The sequence below is a fragment of the Acinonyx jubatus genome, chromosome C2 (assembly GCF_027475565.1).
Source record: "Acinonyx jubatus isolate Ajub_Pintada_27869175 chromosome C2, VMU_Ajub_asm_v1.0, whole genome shotgun sequence".
Taxonomy (NCBI): Eukaryota; Metazoa; Chordata; class Mammalia; order Carnivora; family Felidae; genus Acinonyx; species Acinonyx jubatus.
The window spans coordinates 2,639,650-2,662,412 of record NC_069384.1 but is presented as its reverse complement, the minus strand read 5'-3'; the positions used below and the strand labels follow the sequence as shown (position 1 = coordinate 2,662,412).

At 56.8% G+C, this 22,763-nt stretch overlaps 1 protein-coding gene and 1 long non-coding RNA gene across 2 annotated transcripts in view; one reads left to right on the top strand and one right to left on the bottom strand.

Annotated features, from left to right (window-relative positions):
- On the bottom strand, window positions 1-4,983 carry LOC113594342 (uncharacterized). The gene is made up of 3 exons (XR_003414700.2): window positions 3,046-4,983; window positions 1,587-1,669; window positions 1-507 (listed from the first exon to the last, which is right to left on the bottom strand). It is a non-coding gene; the product is annotated as an uncharacterized LOC113594342 (long non-coding RNA).
- Window positions 4,984-13,919: 8,936 nt separating this feature from the next.
- PDXK (pyridoxal kinase) overlaps window positions 13,920-22,763 on the top strand; it is a 32,800-nt gene continuing 23,956 nt past the window's right edge. Inside the window, exon 1 of the mRNA XM_027041491.2 lies at window positions 13,920-14,141. Within this exon, the coding sequence (XP_026897292.1) occupies window positions 14,055-14,141 (87 nt within the window). The 5' untranslated portion in view covers window positions 13,920-14,054. The remainder of the gene's footprint in view (window positions 14,142-22,763) is intronic.

Below are 22,763 nucleotides of genomic sequence, written 5' to 3'. Positions count from 1 at the left end.
TAAACATTTAAAAAATTAAAAAAAAAAAAAAGAATAAATTCACAGATCTTATTTTTTAGGATAGTCTTCAGTTTACAGAACAATTGAGCAGATGGTATGGACTTAGAATTCCCCTACACCCCTCCCCCCACACAGTTCCCCTTCTTTGAGCATCTCCAGTGCATGGGGCACGTTTGTTCCAATGAATGGATGAGCATTACTTCATTATTCCTAACTGACGCCCACAGTTTATATTAGGCTCCCTCTTGGTGGTGTGGACTCCGTGGGTTTGGACAAACGTGTGATGGCACGCACCCCTCGTACAGCCTCATATAGTTTCACTGCCCTAAAGACCCTCTGTGCTCTCCCTACTCATCCCTCCCTGCCTCCCCTCCACCCCGTGGCAACCACTGGTTTTCCTTTGGCTGTGTCTGTAGTGTGACCCTTTCCAGAAGGTCACGCGGGTGGGATCCTTCACGTTGCCTTCTTCCACCTAGCGACGTGCAGTTATGTTTCCTCTGTGTCTCTCTGTGTTTTGAAAAAAAAAAAAGTTTATTTATTTTTGAGAGAGAGCGAGAGTGAGCGGGGAAGGGGCAGAGAGAGAGGGAGAGAGAGAATCCCAAGCAGGCTCCAGGCTCTCAACGCACAGCCAGCCATGGGGCTCGAACTCACAAACAGTGAGATCATGACCTGAGCTGAAGTTGGACACTCAAGCGACTGAGCCTCCCAGGCGCCCCTGGACATAAGTTTTTCAACTCACTGGGTAAATATCCAGGAGTGTGATTGCTGGATTGAATGCTAAGACTATGTTTAGCTTTTTTTTTCTTTTTTTTCAGTTTATTTATTTATTTTGAGAGAGAGAGAGAGAGAGACAGAAGCATGGGAAGGACAGACAGGAGAGAGAGAATCCCAAGCAGGCTCTGGGCTGTCAGAGCAAAGCCCGATGTGAGGCCCAATCCCACAACCTTGAGATCATGACCTGAGCCGAAATCAAGAGTCAGATGCTCAGGGGCACCTGGAGGCTCAGTGGGTTAAAAGCCCAACTCTTGCTTTCGGCTCAGGTCATGATCACACGTCTCGTGGGTTCGAACCCTGTGTCAGTCTCGGTGCTGACAGCTCGGAGCCTGGAGCCTGTTTCCGATTCTGTGTCTCCCTCTCTCTCTGCCCCTCCCACCCTCATGCTGTGTCTCTGTCTCCTCCAAAAATAAATAAAAACATTAAAAAAAAAAGAAAGAAAGAAAGAAAGAAAGAAACTTCCCTACTGAAATGCAGAGAGAAAAAAGAATAGGGGGAAAAAAGTGAACAGATGATCCAGGAGCTATAAGACAATTACAAAGGTGTGGCACACACGATGGGATCCCCAGAGGAGAAGGAAGAGAGAGACGGGGACGGAAGAAATATTTGAAGTCATAATAGCAGATAACTTTCCAAAGTGAATGACAGACGCCAAACCACAAGTCCAGGAAGCTAAGGAAACACCGAGAAAAATAAATACAAAAAAAAAAAAAAAAGAATCTACTCATAAGCATATTATATTGAAACTGCAGAAAATCAGAGACAAAGAGAAGATCTTGAAAGAGGTCAGAGGAAAAGAAAAGCCACCTTACCTGGAGAGGAGCAAAGGTCACCAGGTGAAGAAGAGAGACATGAGCCCCCACCTAGGGTCCCATCCCATTCCCGTGATGTTTCCCTGCAAATGGAAGGAGATATAAAGACTCTCGCTGACAAGGCCTGACAGCATTTGCTGCCAGGAGACCAGCCTTGCAAGAAATGTTCAAAGACGTCCCTCGGCAGCGACACTCAGAAGCAGTCCTTAGCCTGTTCCCCCTCCCCGAGACGGGAGCTGAGGAGCCTGCTCAGACTCACACAGGCTGTGGTAGGTGACCCCCCCCTCCCCATCCCCCGCCCCAGGCCCACGATGAGGCCGCTCAGGGCATTTCAAACCCATTGCCTCCCTTCCTACTTCGCCAAGCACGGCGGACTCTCTCTGGTCTTTACAGCTGGGCTCCTGGAGGTGAGCCCACCAAGGGCCCCCACCCCACAAGAGTTTGGACCCTCAAGTTGGTCCACACTCAGCCTCCACCAGCTTGTCAACTACAGTTTAACCGCTCCTATGGTTCCTGGTTCTGGGAGCTTCCGCCCCGGGGTGAGTCAATCTCAGCTGTGACTCTGTGTTCCCTTCCTTCCCTCCAGATTTGGGGGTGGCGGTCTACTCAGGACCTCAGTGCTCTGACAGGTCTAAGGAAAGTTACAGACTGTCAGTCTGCTTATTTTCCCCACGAGGGTGGAAGTGATGGTGTCCAGGCTCCACGCACGTCCGCGCGGTGGCCGGAGGTCCCGACCTGGCTTGGGTCTGAACAACGAGAATGCGGTTTTGCCCACCTCTTTTCTAAGTCTGCACTTTTTTTTTTTTAAGCTTATTTTTATTTCTTTTGAGACAGATACAGGGAGCAAGCAGGAGAGGGGCAGAGAGAGAAGGAGACAGAATCCCAAGCAGGCTCCACGCTGTCAGCTGTCAGCACGGAGCCCGGTGTGGGGCTCGAACTCACGAACTGTGAGATCATGACCTGAGCCGAAATGCAGAGTCAGACGCTTCACCGACTGAGCCACCCAGGTGCCCCTAAGTCTCAACTTCACCTTGAAGAACTGTTTTCTTTTTTCCTTTTGTTTGCTTTGAATGTCTTTTTATTTCTTTAACTTTAAAAAAAAATTTTTTTTAATGTTTATTTTTGGGAGAGAGAGAGTAACGGGGTGTGAGTAGGGGAGAAGCAGAGAGACCGTGACCTGAGCCAAAGTCGGACGCTTAACCTACTGAGCCACGCAGGCGCCCCTTATTTCTTCAACTTTTAAAACAGCTTAATTGGAATATATCTGATACACCCTAGAGGTCACCCATTTGAACATGTACGACTCAGTGATTTTCTGTCCATTCACAGAACTGCACATCTCTAACAATAACCTAATTCTAGAACATTTTCCTTCCCCCCCCATCACATGCTTGTCAGCCATCCCTCCCCTTTCCTTCCCCTTTACCCCCACCCCCCACCCTTGCAACCTCTCCCCTACCTCCTTTCTCCGAGGGTCTGCCTTTTCTGGACCTTTCGCACAAATGGACTCCTACCCTCTGGGATGTTTTTGTGACCAGTATCGGTGTTCTTTGGGGCAGAGAAGTCATCTCTCTCGCTGGTTCAGCCTGCTCTCGAGTGCAGGTCCTCATTGGCTGAGTGCCTGTTCTGCCTGACCGTCGTCCAGAGGTAAGGTAAGGGGCCCCCAGGCTCCGTCTCCAAGCTCCTGGCTCACCCCCGGCAGTGTCCGGCCAAGCCTGGGAGTCCTGGTCACAGATATGTTGGCCACCAGTGCACCTCTCGGTGCTTTTCATTTGTATTTGATTACGTCTGCCATCCGGGAGCACGCCTGCCAGGGAGGACACCCACACAGGTTGCTGTCCCTGCCCCATGTCGGACAGCAGAAGGCAGGACACAGCAGAGGAAGAAAGCAGAAAGGCTAGTGAAGGGCCGGAAACGGGGTGGGGATGGGGGGTGGGAGAAAGGAGGGAAGGAGGCTCTGTGTGCCCTCGATGGACACGGCACAGCGACAGGGTCTGTGTCTTCTCACCCCTGTGGCCACACCCCAGGGGAACAGAAAGCACATGGACCAGTTACTTCGCCTGCTGGGACGCGTGGCTGAGAAGGACCCTCTGGGCACTGTCTACCCAAGGGGAGCAGATACTACTATGCACAGACTGAGCATCAGGCCACCCTCACCCTGGGGACCTCCGGGGACAGGCCCCTCCCTGGCAGGAAGGCTCTCGGCCCCAGTCCCCAACCCAGCCTGGCCGCCCACAGGCCCAGTCTCTGCTTGTGCCAGCAACAGCCCTCCAGCAGCATCCGGAATGAACCAGAACGCCCAGCCACAGCCCCGGTTTTGTGTTTTGTCCTAAAGGGATGTTTTTCAGCCCTTGGTCCATCACTTGGGCTTATTATGCTAAATCTGATACGGAGGCTCTGGGAGAATAGGGAACTTGCTTTCATTACACTGGATCTTACCCCAAGCTTGCGGTAAAACATACGAAACGTGCTTTTACCTTCTTGACCATTTTACGTGGACAGGCCGGTGGCGTTGAGTCCATTCACTTGGTTGTGCAGCCAACCCCTCCCTCCGTCTCCTGGACTCTCCATCTCCCGGAACAGGAACTCTGTCCCCACGATACACAGACCCCCCCAGCCCCTCCCCCAGCCCTGGCGCCCACCGTCCTGCCTTCCGTCTCGGCGCCTCCTCGTGTAAGCGGACTTGCACAGTATCGTCTTTTGTGTCCGGATCGTATCCGTGAGCACCGTGTGCTCAAGGCTCATCCGCGGTACGGCCGGTGTCAGAATGTTCCTACTTTTTGAGGCCGAACAATAGCGTGTCGTACGTATTGTTCGTAGAGGCTGCTTCTAGGCCACAGGCTTGAACAATGGCATGTAGAGCAAGGCGAAAGGGCCCTCAGTGACCACAGCCACCTCGACACCCAGGCCTGTTGCATCCACACGACTCCTGAACAGAATGCTACGGGCACCAGTGACAGTCCCAGCAAAGTTTATTGCAATGAGAGGCAAGGCCGACTGATCGGGACCGACACTCTTGATCAGAGTGCAGCCTCGATCAGCCGGGGTACAGAGTTTTTATAGCCGAAACCACGTCGTCTTATCATCACCTGGGAACAGAACAAAGAGATAGTTCCCAGATGGGGGTAGAAACAGTTCAGACATGCCCTTGCCCCAATCCAGTCAAATGCTAATCCAGTTGATTTTCCTTGAACTTTTGTTCCCTTGATGGATAGGACAAGGCTGTTATCTCCTAACCTACAGTGTCAGAACAAAGCTGTTATTTCTCAAGGCTACAGGTTAGCCCTACACTACCACTTAACCCTTACAGGCCCATCGGGCGACCCGCCTCAAAATACCCAGAGGCCCTAACTGACCAATGGGCTACTTTCATCCAGACACAGGTACCAAGAAAGGGAAGATGCCATTTGTCCCCATGCCCCTACCCTTCCCCCTTTAAAGACAGCCCCCACCCACTGCCTCCATGCAGACAGTCCCTCCTCCGCTGCCCTGCCCCCCCAGTCCCTGGCCATGCATTCTATAAACCTCTACCTCCTCTGTGCTGCCGCAGGTGATTTCTTTCACCACCTGGGCAAACCAGGCAGTGTAGGGATCATCATGCCACATTTGGGGACCCCCACGCGATCGGGGAGACACCGCATTGTTAAATAACAAACATTCAACCAATCAGTTTAAAAATCTAATTATTCACCGATTCATGGATCAGGCAACACAGCCATCTGGCAAGTAGAGGGGGTGCTCCAAGGAGGTGTACGAATCGGAAGGTTTTTACGGAAGGAGGGTGGGATAGAAGGTTATTCGTGAAAGAATTTTTCCGGGCAAAGCCAGTTTCCCGTGCGGGGAGAGGCGAGGGGTCTTACCATGCACTTGACCTCATCTTTCTCCGGAGGAGGGAGAGGGCCCGAGCGGTCGGCTCGTTGGTGCTGTTTGATGGACCACGTTTCTGGGGGAAGTTGCAACTGCGGTGAGGTTAGAGCCGAAGCCCCGGTTTGGGAGCTCAGTCTGCGTGATGCCATTTCGGACCTGTGGTTTTCTTTTCAACAAGCACGTCCCACGTTTTGTTGATCCGTTGCTGCCTCGATGGATGCTTGGTTCTTTGGCTCCTGTGAGCGAGTGCTGCTGCAAACGTGGGTGTATGGTATCTGGGAGTTCTTTTGCTTTCAATTCTTTTGGGCGTCTCTGCAGAAGTGGGATTACCAGATCATACGGTGGTTCTACATTTAAGTGTTTGGGAAACTGTTCTCAACACGCACACACGCACCCAACCTCCTGTCCAACCCTCCCCCCACCTCCCTCCTCCCTCTCTCCATTTATTTGACTGCCACCAATCAGCACAGTGAAGATGTTGGCGTACAGGACAGCCCTGTTCCCCGTGTTAATGGAGTTCCAGTCTGGTAGGAAAGCGGGTTTGATTAACCCCCAGCATATATCGAATGCCCCACGTTTATGGCCAGGGGTGATTTCCACGAGAACTGTGCAGGACCTGACCTTCCTCTTCTCCAGATGAGGTGCTGGTGAGCGGAGGGGACCTCGGGCATAGTGAGGGCCGCAGGCGCTGAGATGTGTGCACTGGTGGCTTCTGACGATGCACGACCCGGTCCAGGTCAGCCTTCTTCGTGTGGTTTCGGAAGCAAACGGAAGATCCTCTGCTTCTAAAACTCCAGCTTCCACGGGGCGCCTGGGTGGCTCAGGCATGGACTCTTGATTTCAGCTCAGGTCGTGATCTCACGGTTCATGGGATCAAGCCCCACGTCATGCTCTATGCTGACAGCGCTGAGCCCGCTTGGGACTCCCCCCCCCCCCCCCCCGCCCTGCCAAAGAACAAATAAATAAAGTTAAAAAACAAACGTTAAAAATTCAGCTTCCACAGTTAGATTAACCCCTTTTATTTGCACTTTTGATCTTCCATAAAACTCTAGGGAGAAATTGTACAAACTCGTACCTAAAAACGCCTCCTGTGTTTTTGGCTTGCCAATTTTCAAGGAGTCTTTAAAAATACAGATACCTAATCCTGACAAAGCTGAGCTGAAATCATCACTGAGGGCTGACAGGCATGTACATTACACACATTCCTCAAGTGTAATTTGACAACACGTCTATATACTAAGAATCAAAAGATGCAAACTTCTCTTTTACCTGTCTTTCCACTTCAAGGAAGTTATACTAAGAAAGTCATCAGAAATGCACACAAAGATTCACTTACAAGTAAGGCCAGTGAAATATTTACAACAGTGAAAGACTGGGCCCAACCTGACTATTCAATAAGAGGGTTCATTAAATTCTTGTAAGTTCATGCGATGCAAGTTACGTAGGCATCAAAGGTCACCGAGAACATCGGACGACGTGTGGGAAGTAGAAAAACATACGAATATACATAATCAACTACAATCCCAATCTTTGTCTACAGAGCATAATGTCGGTATGTTTCTTAATTTTTTTGCATGTTTTTATTCATTTTTGAGAGACGGAGACAGAACACGGGTGGGGGAAGGGCAGAGAGAGAGGGAGACAGAATCTGAAGCAGGTCCAGACTCCAAGCTGTCAGCACAGAGCCCGACGCGGGGCTTGAACTCACGAACTGTGAGATCACGACCTGAGCTGAAGTCGGATGCTTAGCCGACGGAGCCCCCCAGGCGCCCCTAACATTGTTGTGATTCATGAGCACTTGCCACGTTCGTGTAAAAGCACACCGGCGTGCCCGGAGAGAAGACGAGAAAGCCATACACCCCCAAGACCATGGGGCTGCAAGCAGCTTCATTTTCTTCCTTGTAATGGTCGTCATCCCCCCAAGTTCTCTGCGACATGAGCTTCACTTACAGCTGGAGGCCCCCGAGGGATGTTTGTGAATCTCTGTGGGGCACAGTAAGGAAGAGCAGCTGCCGTGAAGGGAACCCCATGCCATCCAGGTCAGCCAATCGCTTCCCATTAGATGGGATGAAAATCCAGCCACTCCCAGGCATGGAGCTCCCAGTACAAGAGCGAATCCCCTCACTTTCCCTCTGTTCTTTCTCTGTAAATAATTTGCCCCAACAGGCCCCTTGAGGGTCTGATTTCCTGGCTGTTGGCCCAGATTTTGAGTCTTTTCTGAATTAAAGTATTACTAAGGAGAACTAAGGAGAAAGAAGAAACATTTCCAATAGAGTCTGGTCAGGAAGAGACAATGAGGCTCAAGGTTATTTCTCAGGTGGGAACCTTGAGCAGAGATCGCCCCACCCTGGGTTTAAGATGACACTTATCACACATTCTTCTGAACTCTCGGGAGAAAACTCTCCAGATGGTGTGGAGCTATTTCAGGTGGAGACTGGGGATCAAGGACAGCCCAGCCCGGAGGTTGTCATAGTGACCAGCTCATTGACCTGGAGACTGTAGGGTCAGCCTCAAACCAGACGAGCGTGTTCGAGGATTAAGAAATAGAAAACCACACCTGGAACGGGTCAGGAAAGAATCCAGGGCGTTCTCTAGTGCTCCTAGAGTCACTGAGCCAAAGCGCTCAAAAGGTTCCAAAAAATCTTGGCTATTCCCCAGAGGGAAGCAAAAAAGATAATCTGTTCAAATAAAAAACAACCTGTAATCCAAGCTTCAGGTTCAGTTATTGCCTGGTTGTTGTTGTTTTTTTTTTTTTTTCAAGTAATCTCTACACCCAACATGGGGCTCGAACTCACCACCCCGAGATCAAGAGTCACACGGTTCATCTCCAAAAGGAACAGAGACCCTCCGCTGTTTGAGCAGTGAGCCCGCCGAGTGCCGAGCGCTGACCCGGACCCGACAGACATAGGCCTTATCTCAACCCCAGGTCCGCAGACTGACTTCGAGTTCGTTTGTTAACTTCCTAACCGCTCTGTTATCTTGTGTGTTGTGTGGCCTGTCCTCGGTTCTGCTCTGTCTGCCGCGTAAGAAGACACATCTGACCACGTGGCAAAATATCACTGAGCCTGGAATCCTGAACCTGCTTTATAAGTATGACTAACTTCTCTTTATGACCGAATAAAGCCGGCGTTGGGACAGACACACCTCGTGTGCGCCTTCCTGGCCCGCAGTTACAGTCTTCGAAGCGGTGTATTCTAAAAATAGCGGCAGGGCCTTGAAGAAATGCATGATTTGTAAGGCAAAAAAAAAAGGATGCCCGCTCAGGCCGCCACAAAACACCACAGGCTGGGCGGCTTAAACCACCCACCTTTATTTTCTCACGGTTCTGGACGCTCAAAGTCAAAGATTCCACTTGGACTTGCTCTGATGCAGGTCCCCATGTGAGCACCCCCCCCCCCCCCCCCCCCCCCCCCGCCGCTCAGCGCATGCTCTCGTTCCTGTCCTCCGCGCTTCAGGCACAGAGAGCCGGCTCTCTGCTGTTCCTTCTTCTATGTGATGAGGGAAACAAAGCAAGAGAAATGTCACTTAAATTAAATCTCCTGACAGCTCACAGCCCGCTGATAGACACCTGAAACACGCAGAGTGTGACCTCCCTCAAGCAACTCATGGCTGCCTTAGAGCCTTTATGTTTATGTTTTATTCAAGACTCAACACAGGAGCGCCTGGGGGGGCTCAGTCAGTTGAGCAGTTGAGCGGTTGAGCGTCCGACTTCAGTCCAGGTCACAATCTCAGTTTGTGGGTTCAAGCCCTGTGCTGGGCTTTGCACGGACAGCGGGGAGCCTGCTTTGGATTCTCTGTCTCCCTCTCTCTCTGTCTCTCCCCTGCTGGTGCTCTCTCACTCTCTCTCTCTCTTTCTCAAAAATAAATAAACATTAAACAAAATTAGGAAAAATAAAGATTAAAAATAACTTTATCTTAACAGTAATGAGCCCCTCAAGGTCCTGAAAGCCTTGCTTCCAAATTCCTTAGAGACTTATGCCATCCCTAACCCCCCACTAACTTATAAGTATATCATCAGTCTCTCCTCACAAGCCCAATGCAGCTCTTTCTGCCCACAGGCCCTGTCCCAGTGCTGCAATAAAATCACCTTTTTGCACCAAAAATGTCTCGAGAATTTTCTTAGCCGTTTGCTCGCAAACCCAAAGCTTCCAAATTTCATCATAAGGATCCTAATCCTATCAGATCAGGCCCCGCCACTTATGACCCCCGCGATCCTGTTTAACTTTAATTACCTCTCAGGGGCCCCAATCCAAAAGCCATGACTTTGAAGGGGTAGGGCTTCAACATAGGAATATGGAAGCGGGGGGGTGGGGGGGTGGATACAAGTGTGTCTGTAACAGTGGTTAAATCTCTGGAGACCGACATCCTTTGTCGCCAACATCAGAGACAGCACTCTGGCCGGGGAAACCTGGGGACAGCGATGACTTTTTCTGGGACTAAAATCCGTATTCACTGTCTCTGGTGACGGAACATTTGAAACTGGAAAGGCCTCGGAAAATCTGGGACACGCGATGTCAGGTGAGCCCAGCCAGCCTGTGCTTTCAGGATGGTCAGCTTCTTCGGGACCAATGCCGGTCACCTTGGACCACGAGGGGCAAGCTTGATGGCTAGCAGGTGGCATGCCCAAGCGAAGCTGGAACTCGGACGCAGGTAGTGGGTGCGGCCGTAACCGGGAGCCACAGGCCAGGCGGCTTCACCAGACAAAAGTGATTCTCTTCCGGCTGTGGAGGTGAGAGGCCCAAGATCAAGGTGTCCCCAGGGCTGGCTCCTTCCGGGGGCTGTGAAGGAGCGTCTGTTCCATGCCTCTGGCCGCGGCTTGCATGTGGCCATCATCTCCCCGTCTCGTCTTCCTCTCTTCCTAAGGACACCAGCCATGCTGGATTTAGGGCCCACCCTGACGACTTCATTTTAACTTGATTACATCTGCAAAACGCCCTGTTTCTAAACAAGGTCACATTTTCAGGGGTTAGGACTGTGACATGTGAATTGCGGGGAGAACACAGTTCAACCCGGATCAGGCAGCCTGTATGTCAAGTTCACCTCCAAGGGAAGGTGGGATCAGCCAGCCTTTTCCCAGGCCAGGTCACAGCATCCCTCTGGCGTGGCAGGTGGGGGGGACACAGGGGAAGACGGTGGATGTTTCAAAGACTGTCCCCAAAGTGCGGGAAATACTTGGGTTTGGGGTCAGGAAAAGTGGGGCAAAGGCGGTAGGTCCGTGCAGGTGGGCAGTGAAGGTCAGGTCCATCACTGTCTTGGGGTCAATCACGCGGGGTCTCCCCGGCTCCGGGCGGTGCGTGTTGCCTGAGGGGGGAGTTGGGGCTCCCACCAGGGGGCGCTTCGCCTGAGTTAAAAGATGAGCTGGAAGCGAGGGCATAATCAGAAAGTACAGACCGAGGCACGAATGGCTGTGGCCAAAGTCCTCCTTCAAAGGTGTTAGGCGCTGGGCTGTGCCGGCTGTTGGGGCACAGGCGCCCATCCAAACCTGTGGGCCTCCACAGACCCGAGCACCACCGTTGCGTCAAAGAACACGACTCCTAACACCCCTAACTGGATGAGCCTCTGCCCAGGCTGCCCTCTGCGTGTGCACTCTGGATTTGGGCATTTCAAATGCCACCAGGGTTTAGGTGAAGATGTGCTTGGGGCGCCTGGGTGTCTCAGTCGGTTAAGCGTCCGACTTCGGCTCAGGTCATGATCTTGCTGTTCGTGGGTTCGAGCCCTGTGTCGGGCTCTGTGCTGACAGCTCGGAGCCTGGAGCCCCGCTTCGAATTCTGTGTCTCCCTCTCTCTCTGCCCCTCTCCCTGCTCATGCTCTGTCTCTCTCTGTCTCTCAACAATAAATAAATGTTAAAAAAAAAGAAAGAAAGAAAGAAAGAAGATGTGCTTACAGGGTTTACCCATCACTGCGTCCAAATGGAAAGCTTTAAAAAAAAAAAATTACCCATCAGAGAACCTGAGTGACTCAGTAGGTAAAGCGTCCAACTCTCAGTTTCAGCTCAGGTCACAATCTGCAAGTTTTGTGAGTTCGAGCCCCACGTCAGGGTCTATGCTGACGGTGCAGACCCTCTCTCTCTTTCTCTCCCTCTCTCTCCCTGCCCCTCCCCTGCTCACGCTGTCTCTGCCTCTCTCAAAATAAATACATGTAAAAACACAACAACAACAACAATCACTGACCCACGGTCACCAAAATCGTGGTCATTTTCCAAGGCTTCGTGTCCTTCCCGGACACATATTAGCACCAGCTGCTCAGAGAGCAGTAGTAACTCAAGTGCTCTTTTGGAAACCGAGCTCAGAGTATGAGAGAAGTCTCTCAGTTCTCGGGTTCTTTCTTGGTAGACGACCTTCTTGGAACCTCCTGGACCCCACCCACTTGTGGCTCCAGCCCTCCTCCCAAGCAGGGGCCCTGCAGTCCGCTGCCTCTTCCCAATCAGCTAAGAGCTGGGGACAGCTTCCTGTCCCGCGGAGGGCAGGTCTGCCCCGGAGGGGCACAGGAGTGGGTGGAAGGGGTCCTGAGGGGCTCTGCACCCCTGCCCGACCAGACACAGAGGTGAGATGGCCCACCATCACTTGGCTGGCCAGGATTGGGGTATCTTTCCCACAGACTGGTGGTTTCTGAAGGTCTTCACTTTCTGAGTCATCGGGAAAGAGGTTTGTGGACTGATAATTAGCAGCAACCAACGGGGCTCCCAAAATACCAAATTCACTCATCTGCCTAATCTGAGAGGCCCCAGTTGCAGCTGTAGAGTTGAAAGGCTGCCCTGGGGCCCAGGCTTTGTGAAGTGGGACTGGGCTGGGCCTTGGCCAGGTTACCGGGTTCCCCAGGTGACTCTCTGGTGACTAGTTTGAGAACCATGGGCACTGGGAGTGAGGAACCTAGAACTTCCCGAAGCTCAACGAAAAGTCGATTCACCAAAATGTCATTCCCAGGCTTTTGACCTCTCCCTGGGCCCTCTGTCAAGGAAGAGGGTACCACAGCCTCAAGTCCCAGAGGCCTGTCAGCCTCTTCCCCTCTTAGTGCTCTGGATTTACCTGGGCTGAAGGTAGGAGGGGGTGGGGACGAAGAATGGGGGAGGGGGCTTACAGGTTTGCCCAGAAAAAGAGGGACGGTGAATGAAGGATCAAGGTGGGGAGGGGGTAAGATCGGCTGCAGAGAGAGATTCATCAGGCCCTCCCAAGAGCCAAGGGCAGCTGACCTCACGTTGTAGGAGAGAGAAAAGGCCGTGAGGGCGACGGCTAGCCTGCTGGTCGCTGCGGGCCCGCAGGGTCTCTCCCAGCAATGGCTGTCACTAATTCTGTGGCATTCAGTTTCTCTTCCTGTTTCCCCATTGGTAAAACCGGATGAACCTCTCTCACGTAAGGTGCTGTGGAGTTTAAACGTTAATGTGTGAAATAGGCTTGGCACATAGTAACCGCTCAATAAATGTTAGCTGTTCTTATTCCTGCCACTGGTTTTAATTATGACAGGTTTCCTCTTGACAGTCTGGACAGTCTGGACAGTGTGGACAGTTAAGGCACTGCCCCCTTCCTCACTGCCCCAGCACCCGTGGCTGCTCCACCGGCCTTTTCCCCAGGCTGCAGAGGTTTAAGCACATGCAGCCTTCACCACAAGGGACCCAGATCACCCAGTCTGGAAGTCAGCCCCCGAGACAGCGCGGGGACAGTGTGGGGGAGCCCAGGGAGTGCCCTCAGCCTGGTGGCAGTGGAAGTAGGAGGTGAAGGGCAGGGTCGTGACTGTTGGGTGTGTGTGTGGGGGGGCAACTCGTGCTTGCTGTGGGCTCTGAACGTGGATAATGGGTGGAGGTACTGGATGGATAAGGACCACGGGGTCGGTCAGGGGCACCCTGCGGCAGGACTAGCCACGTGTCCCAGGACGGGGCGCCTTGGGGTCCCCAGGGTCTCAAGACACCGCGGAGTTGTGGCCCCCGCCCCCCAGGCCTATGCGGGGTGGCGGCACGACGGCCCGCTCCGCGTCCCCTGGACCGGCGCCCCCCGGCGAGCAGGGCGGGCTCGGGGCTAGTGCGTCGCGGCACCGGCCAGCACGGTGGCCGGAGGGGTGGCCCCGGGCCCGGCCTGACGCCCCTGGAGCGGTGAGCGGGCTATACGGGGGCGAGGCCCCGGGGACCCCCGGCCCTCGCGCACTGTCGCGGCGCCGGCTGTCCTTGTCGCAAGCGCTCGGGTCCGGCAGCGCGCCGGGGTGTGCGGCCCGGAGGTCAGAGGCGAGGCCCGCGGACCTCTTGCCCGAAAGGGGCGACGCGGCAGCGCCCTCGCCCGCCGGACCGGAAAGAGCTACCCAGGCGTCTCTCAGGGTGGCTGCGCCCGCCCACGCGCCGGGAGCCGCCGTGACGCCGCCCCCCGGGCCGGCGGGGCGCGGCTCCCGCTGTCCCGGTCCCCGCGCGGGCGGGCCGGTGGGCGGGGCTGCGCGGAAGCCCCGCCCCCGCCCACCCCCGCGCCGAGCGGGACCCGCGGTTGCCGGCCGCGCTGAGGTCACAGGGAGGCGGCCTGGCGCGCGAGCCGAGCGCCTGCGCCGAGCGGAGCCGAGCGGAGCCCAGCGAGCGGCGCACACGCGGACGCCCGCCCGGCCCCGCGCCGCCGCGGCAGGCCCGGCATGGAGGAGGAGTGCCGGGTGCTCTCCATCCAGAGCCACGTCGTCCGCGGCTACGTGGGCAACCGGGCGGCCACGTTCCCGCTGCAGGTACGCGCCGCCAGCCGGCGCGGCTTACGTAACCGGCCGGGGGTCCCCGCGCCGGGCGTGCGGGCTCCGTGACCTTGGCTCGGCCGCCGGGTCCGCGTTCTGCGGGGGCAGAAGCACTGGGCTGGGGGGGGGGGGCTGCCGAGGGCCAGGCCCCCGCGCGCAGGCTGTGGCGCACTCGCCACCCGCACCCCTGCCTGCGGCGGCGGGGGGCCGGAGACTCTCTGGAGGCGGGAGAATGCGGCGCGGGGCCTCCGGACCCTGGAGGGGGGAGGCGCAGGGCGAGGGAGGGAAGGCAGGTGTTTGGCGCGTCCACCTGCCAGGAGGAGGAGCGAGCTCGCGGACCCTGGCTTCTGCCGGCCGGGTTGGGTCCCACCTTGCGGCTGGGGGCGGTGGTGGCCAGAGAGGCGGACAGGGCAGAGGTGGCCTACCTGCAGGTGTTGTTGAAGAAAAGCCCAGAGAGCGACTCAGCGCCTGCCTTTTTGGCTTTAGAAGCTGCTTTTCAAGTACCGTAGCCTTTGCTTAATGACAGACCTCCCGCGCCTGTCCTTGTTGGGGCCTCACTGGCCGGGCACCCACTGCTTCCTATTCCAGCCGCAAGGTTATGGCTGGGTGGCTCTTGGAGGTGCAGAAGGAGGCCCGGGTGGCGTGGGCTCTCATGCCAGTCTGGAGGCAGCACCGGTGATGGGCGCTTCCTTCCCTTGTCTGCCCAGCGGGAGGGCTGGGTGGTCATGACAAGGTCATGGCTCCCCTGGACTGCCCACCTTTGGCCCGTTGTCCCTGGCCTGCACACACACACACACACACCCACACCCCCCAGCAAGAAGCAGGTATGGCCCGTGGATTGCCTGCTCCTAGCTCTCTGGGGAAGGGGAAGCTTGGTTACATGTAGGTGGATTATGTGGGCAGGGCCGCTGGGGTGGCACTGTGCTTGGGAGAAAGGTGCAGGGGCACACCTGGCAGGGCAGTCAGAAGCAGGAAGGGCTCAAGAACAACTTCAGCCTGCTGGTGTCCCAAGGAGGGACACCCCTTCTTGGCCACACAGCCTTGGGAGCTTTGTCCTTGGCAGGGGTGTGCGGCCCCCCGCTGGCTTCCTTGTGTCCTGTGCCCAGTCCCTCCTCCGTGTCTGCATACACTCCTCCTTTCTCCTTGCACTGGGCACCCGTTCCCCTCCTTGGCTCACCTGGGTCCTGCAGTGATGCCCTTCCCTCCCAGGCGCATGCTCTCAACTTCCGCACCGGGGACTCTAGGGATGGGGCTAGACCACCCACCCGCGGAAGTCGTTCTGAAGGTCAGAACTGCGACTCTAACCTGGGCTTTCCCCAGTGCCCAGCATCCTTCACCTGTGTGCTGGGGGTCGGAGGCTCTGCCTCTGATTTGACTCATCCTGGCACTTCCTTCTGGGGTTGTGAGGCCCAGGAAAAGCCTGGCAGGGGGGCTGTCTCTGAAGGCAGGGGATATTTGTTAGGTCCCTGAACTTGAAGAGGCCACCTTCCACACTGAGCTCAGTTCCTTTGTCTGTAGAACAGTCACGATGCCTGCTTCCCAGGTTGTTTTAGGGGAGATGGAGTGCGTGAACGGGGTCTGTCTTAGAGGCTGCTGAATGAGGTGGGCCAGCAGTGCCCAGGGGTGCTGTGTTCTCCCCCACCGTACAGGAAGACCGGTGAGGAGAGCAGGGCCAGATGGCCTGGTAGTGTGCCTGGGGCGTCTCGTAGAGGCTGGGACCTCTGCCAGCAGTGGGTGGGGGCTGGGGCCTCAGGTACTTCCTTGTGTATGTTTTTTTGGGCTTCATCACCTTCTTCCTAATTACAGAAATAAGATGCAGTCTCAGGGGATGGAGGGGCGGAAACCAGGGGTGGGGGTCCTCCAAACATGCTCCCCGCCAAGCTGGACCCCAAACAGGACAGTATCGGTGTGATTTCAGGCATCCATAACAAAGTAGTGCAGATCAGGCTGTGTAGACGATAGTTTGTTCTCACTTGGTTCTGGAAGTCCAAGATCGAGGTGTCAGCAAGGCCGTGTCCTCCTGAGATGTCTGTCTCTCCGTGGCGTGTAGGTGGCTACCTTCACTTGGTCCCCCTGTGCGTGTCAGGTGAGGACACCAGTCAGATTGCATCAGGGCCACCCTACTGACCTCATTTTACCTTAATTACCTCTTTCAAGATGCCGTCTCTAAATACAGTCACGTTCTGAGGTGCTGGGGGCCAGGGTTCCCGCAGAGGAATTTGGGGAACATAGCTCAGCTCATAACAAGAACAATTAATTTCCGGAAATTTCTTAGTCCGTGGGGCACTTTCTCCCCGCAGCTACTTGGTGCTTCCTTGATGAGAGTCTAGATTCCTTATCAGCCTGCAAACACTTGCCAAGGCTGGACTGCTTAGCTCCGGTAGGATCAATCTGTCACTCCTGCAGGGTGCTCCACAGGGTCCCACGCTGGCATCTTGCAGCCCTCCCACCGCCCACCTCTGCGCCCCGCTGGGGCACAGAGGGGTGGGACGGCCTGCTGACTGACCTCGGACCAGCCTTGGCACGGCATGGGCGGGGTTGGGCAGAGCCTGGGATAGCCGCGAAGCCACACACTTGCAGATTGCAGCAGGGACTCCGAGGGGACGCGTCCCGCAACGCCCAGAGCTGTGCTTAGTCGGGGCGGGGGGGATGGCGTGTAGATGCTCAATTCTGGCCGACGCCATACAGCTAGAGTCAGGTGCACTGGTTCACACAGCGCCCGACTATTCTCACGGGAGGAGAACTCGCAGAGGGTGGCAGAAGGTGGACTCTGGCTGGACTCCACGGGTTTGGAGAGACTGGAGAAGCCCCGGTGGGGACTGACTGCAGTGTCCCTTTGTCCTGGACTTCTGGCTCAGGGACGGGGCCCCGCCTGTGGAGCCTCTCCAAGCCTCATGAGCAAAGCGAGAGCAATCCTCTTGGCAGTCAGATGGGGCCAGGGCTCCCGGGGGCACCGCCCGCACGGAGCTCGGCCCGTGGTGCTGGCATGGCGAGGGCCCGTGCCCGGGGAGCTCCCGCCGCTCCGGGGTGAGGGTGGCGCAGGCCTGCGAATCCCGGGCGTCAGGGGCCACGGTTCCCAGCCTGCTTTTTGCCGGGTCCGCAGAGCCCAGCGCTCGCAGCCGCCTTCCCCAGGCAGAGGAAAGCGTCGCACGGGAGAGAAAGGGGCAGAACCTGGCCCTGGTTTTGGATTTGCTTCCAGGCCAGAGTCCCAAGTACGTTTTAGTGACCAGCTGCAGAGGAGGTCGAGTGTCAGGCGGGGTGACCCCATGTTTGCAGAGTGAGGGGAGCGAGGGCAGGCTCGTGGACTCCGTGACCCCATCCACGGAGGGAGGGCCGCCAGGTCGAGGTCACACAGGCCAGGGGCGCGCCTGGGGTGCCTCCCTGGGCGGGGCTGGGCCTTCCCGCTGCTCCGACCTTCCGTTCTAGGGGTGGGAAAGCGAAGGGAAGGATGTGGTGACGAGAGATGGTGTGCAGCCTGCCGCTGGCCGCCTCACGCACCAGACGCTGCTGGGGTCGCCTCCTTTTGGAAGTTGGAAACTTAAAATTCCCCCAAGCTGGGAGGTCCAGTCGCTTCCAGCCCCACGGCGTCTGTGTGTGCGCGTGTCCGTTCGGCAGCCACTCCCGCGTCTGCGTCACCCACTGGGGGAGGGGGGACCCTGGCATCCCCCAGGCAGCCCCACAGCCCACTTCCGTGCCGCTGTGTTGAAGGTCCAGCAGGTCCCGAGGCTTAGGGTGGCGTGTGCGTGTCCTGGGGTCGCTCTCCCTCGTGCTGCAAGCCGGGGGGTTGAAACCACAGAGATGTACTCCCTCACCGTGCTGGGGGCCAGAAGCTGATGTCAAGGTGTCGGCAGGGCTGCGTGCCCTCTGCAGGCTCCCAGAGAGGAGCTTGCATCAGACACATGTGACCTCTGTCCTGGGAGGGGGAGTAGCACTGGAGGGTCACCGTGGAGAGGTGCGGCCCTGAAGGGTCCTGGTGGCAGGGAGACATGAGATTCCTGAATTCCAGCAGCTTGGAGGATGTGACTTGGGCCTTCGCTCAGAACCCGTTTAAACACCGTGTCGCTGCTGAGCCGGGAAGGCAGGGCCCTGGGGGGTCCTGGCAGATCCTGGGGAGATGGCTGCCTGCGGGGCCTGCTGCAGAAGGCAGCCTCGTTCTTGGACTCTCCGGGCCCGTCGGTGCAGAAGCAGACCTGAGACCTGGGACGTGTCTGGTGGCCGGTGGAGATCGTACTCTTTTGCGCAGGGACGCGTTTGCCACCGTGGACTGGCTCAGACACCCCTCAGGAGGAGGGCAGTGGGTGGGCAGCGGGTGCATTGGGAGGCCGCTGGCCTGGAACATAGATTGAGACCCCTACCTGCCGAGCGACGTGGGCTGGGGCAGAGGGATGGTATGCCCACCGCTAAGCCGCAGGGCGGCGGGGCCCCGGACGCGTCAGGATCTCCTAGAGACGCGTGACGGGGCGGGGGTGGGAGTGGCGGGGGGTCCTTTCGATTCAGCCTCTCATCTTTAAGAACCCCTGGGGCCTCAAGGTGGCTGCCTTCGGAGGAAGCGCTTTACTTTTTCTCCTTAGTAGTCCTGGGATAGAAAGGGCCCTTCTGCAGCATAACTGCATTTGGAAGATACCGGAAGAATGTCAGCCTGCCCTTTAAAAGATGTGGCCTTTGCCTTCATGTCTCTCCTGGGGACACGTATGTTGGCAAACAGCACAAGAGACCTGGCATCAAACAGTGCCCGCCCCTCCTGCCTGGTGTGGACGTTCAAGTCCTTGGAGGTTCAAGTCCGTGTGGTGCGCGGGGTTTGGAACTCTTCTGAGCCTCTTCCGGACTTTCCCTCGTGCTCCGGGACGCACGCGTCTGCTCTCTTCCCTTCCTCCATTTGAGATGATTCCCGTTTTCCCGGCCTCTGGAAGTCCCCGGTCTGATCCAGCTTGTGTTCCAGTCCTGGGACGTAGGTGGTGTTTTAGCTCTTTCCCCAGGAAGGTCCAGAATTGCTTAATTTCTTGATTTCCTAACTCTCTTTTTTGGTTGGGACTGGGGGTTCTGTTGTTTTTTCTTTTTAGTTTTTTTAATGTTTATTTATTGAGTGAGAGAGAGAGACAGAGAGTGAGCAGGAGAGGGGCAGAGAGAGAAAGGAAGACAGAATCCCAAGCAAGCTCTGTGCCTGACACGGGGCTTGAACCCACAAACTGTGAGATTAAGACTTGAGTCAAAAGTAAGAGTCAGACACTTAACTGACTGAGCCACCCAGGCGCCCCTTTTAAAAATTTTTTTTAGCGTTTATTTATTTTTAAGACAGAGCATGCACATGAGGATGGGAGGGGCAGAGAGAGAGGGAGACACGGAATCCGAAGCAGGTTCCATCCAGGCTCTTTGAGCCATCAGCACAGAGCCTAACGCGGGGCTCGAACTCACAAACCACAAGATCATGACCTGAGCCGAAGTCGGACGCTTAACCCACCGAGCCACGGAGGCGCCCCCTCTGTCGTTCCTCTGTGCGTGTCGTGGAGAAAGCAAGAGCTTGCTTGGTCCTGTTCTCTGACCTTTTTCTCACTGTGTGCGTGCATGCGTACACGGGTGTTGCGTGTTGTTGCCGTGCTCCAAGTGGGGCTGTCTCTTCTGTCTAAGTGCTCCCCCCGGGGGCCTGGGTTGGCACCGTGCTCTCTGGAAGGGCGAGGGTGTGTCTGTGAGCAGGGCGCTTACGTGACGCGGGAGCTGTTGGCCTTGTGGCTCATGGGCTTGATCGTCCCCTGGTGCATATGCTTGCGTGGAGCTTTTGATGTAGAACCAGCCAGTTCTGCTCATAGAGTGATCTGGAAGAGTGACACCAAGGAACAGAACAAATGGAGTTTGTCAAGGAGAGAGGAAGCCGGTGTGGGGCCCCGGGCCATGTGGTAGAATCCTGCGGGGCCGAGGGGGGCAGTGCCCTGTTCCCCATGCATATCCAGGTGCTGCCGGGTCTTGGGGTGAGACCCCCTTCTCCTAGGGCTCTGCAGTGCGGCCCAGCCCCCTTGCTAGTGTATGGCCCCTGGGCGGGGCCTGGCAGGGGGCCAGGGTCCTGCCACTGAGCACTTCGAGCCTGGAAGTTGGGGAGGGGGCTGTCCCGGGACCAGGGCCAGGGTCGCTGGTGTCCAGGGTGGTGACGGCTGAGGCAAGGGTGCACACACACGGGCCAAGGTGGCCTTGGGACCAAAAGCGAGCTACAGGCTCCTTTGGGGATGCGGGGCTGTTTCCAGCAGAGGTTCCCGTTGGAGGTCAGGGAACAGTGGACGTGGGTAGAGCTGACCGGTCACAGGTGGTGGGCAGGACACTGGGCACCGAGCCCCGAGGATGCCAGCAGTCCCTTGACATCTTGCGTCCTCTCTTTCCTAATCCTAATTTCCTGTGGAAGCAACTAATGGTCTTGCAGAACAGGCCATAGTGAGGGTTCTTGGAGACTGTGGCCCCTCCCTGCCCAACACGAGCCTCTCCCGCAGAGGAGCCCGGGTGGTCCAGACAGGGTGGGGGAGCTGCGCTGGAATGTTCCAGAGCTTCCCTTCTCCTGCTATTCCCCGCGAGGGCGGGCTGCCCGCCCAGCTGCTGAGTTAACGACCGTGTCTTGCTGGCTGTCAGCAGAGTGGGTGATGATTGCAGCAGTGAGGGGGATCTGGCCTCGGAGAACATGCGTCACCCGCCCAAGGCCCCTCCTCCCTCCTTCGGGAAAGGCCACAGGTCTGCGTGGGGCGGGAGATGACGGCCGTGGGAGTCAGACCACCGAACTGGAGTGCGTGCCAGCGTCCCTGCCGTCCTCGCTCGTTCTTGGTGGCCGGCTGGCTGTGACTAAGTGTTTGAAAGCCCCCTCCCGCCATAGTCACCGCAGGTGTCGCGTGCACCACCCCTCCCCCATCCTGCACACTGATCGCACAGAACGCGCAGAGAGGCACGGAAAGCGGGAGCCATCTCCAAGCTGCCCCTCCCACCTGGGCTCGTTTTGACCGCCCTTCTCTTGGCAGGAGGTGGGGTGCTTCCTGTACGCCATGCACACGTCTGCACCCCCTGCCCCCCGGCAGGCCGAGGGGCCGCTCCCACCGGCAGTGTGTCCAATGCTGGGACCTTGTCAGAAGTGCCTCCGGTTTGGGCTGGCCGTGAACCTCAGTGGTCCTCTCCATCCTGCGACTCTTGTCGCCTGGGCTTGGTTGTGCTTCCGTGGTCATCGAGCAGCCGGGTTTTCCTCCGCAGCCGCGTGGAGGTGCAGGGGCTCGCTGGGGAGAGGGGCGTGCTTTGTCGTGGGACTTCTTGGCCAAGGCTCCTCGTGTTTTCTGAAATGGGCGTGGCTCTCCTCATGTGGCCCGGGGCCGGGCTTTGGCCGCACCAGCCTTCATTGAGGTGCACAGGGTGGTGGGCGCGTCCTAGGGGCTCACGGTTGGTGCGGGGAGTCCCAGGGCCCAGAAACCCCACCGAGTCCCGGCGCTGCGGCAGAGGCCGAGAAGACAAGGTTTTCAACAAGGTCCTGATGTTCTGCATTCAGGAGATTTGCTCGCAGGCATAGGGGTTTCAGAGATTGGGGGGGGGGGGGTCAGAAAGTGGTCAGCAGCTCTGTGGCCACAACGTGGAATTGGTGGAATGTTGGGACACGCAGCCCGGGGGTCCGGACCTCATTCCGTGCGCAGGGGCAGGCCCCCATAGGTTGGGGTTTCATGGGTATATCTGGGGGCCGGGGGGTGAGGACAATGGAGAGTCACGGGGATGGTAGTGAGGACGGCCAAACACGCCCGCACGGGCTGTCCGCAGAGATGGGGGCACACTGAAGGCCGGTGGCCACCAGCCTGGCGGGGCTGGGGAGAGGGGACTCTGTCCCTGTGTGTGCCGGTGAGAGTCGGTGGAGGTGGTGGTCCCCCTTCCGTGGCGAGGCCTCGCTTCAGCCGTCCTCCCTGGACTGAGCGTCATTCCTTCCTCTTGTTCCCACGGTGTCTTTTGCGTCTTTCACCGTGGGCTGCAGCCGTGCTGGTAGATGTTTAAAAAGCGACCCGGGGGTGGGGGAGGCCGATTCCTGTGTGTGCCCGTTTCCGTGGTGACCTCACACTTCCAGCGTGGGTGGAAGAGGTGCGCACACCGTGGCCTCCATTACGTGGGATTCTGCCAGAGCCATCGGTAGGGAGCGTTGCTGAAGGTAGAATGTAGGGAAGTCCCCGGGGGGTGGTGAGGCCAGGCTGGCTGGTGGCTGTGGTTTTCCTACGAAGCGTGTTTAGTAACAGCTGCAATGGCTCCATGTGAGACGGTCTTGCACAACTGCATTGCTGCTGAGCCCTTCCCTCATTCAGGGTGCTGGCCCCCCTTCTGGAGCTCAGCCCAGACACCCGCTTCTAACGCACGCTGTAATAAGAGTGGACTCGGCTGGGTAGGGTCCCTTGTGCCACAAGATGGTGACCGTGGGAGAGAGACCCCCTCCCGGGAGCCACCCACACTCGGACACGGTGGTGCAGGGTGAGCAAGGGCTTCTGGGGCCCCGTGGGCTCCAAGGTTCACTGTAGAACGACATGATTCTCACCCACAAGAATACACAGACCACCAGTACTGTCCTGGAAGTTAGCCCGGTCCGGGGAGGTCGTGTCCATGCAACTCGAGGGTTTCTTCCCAGGTAAT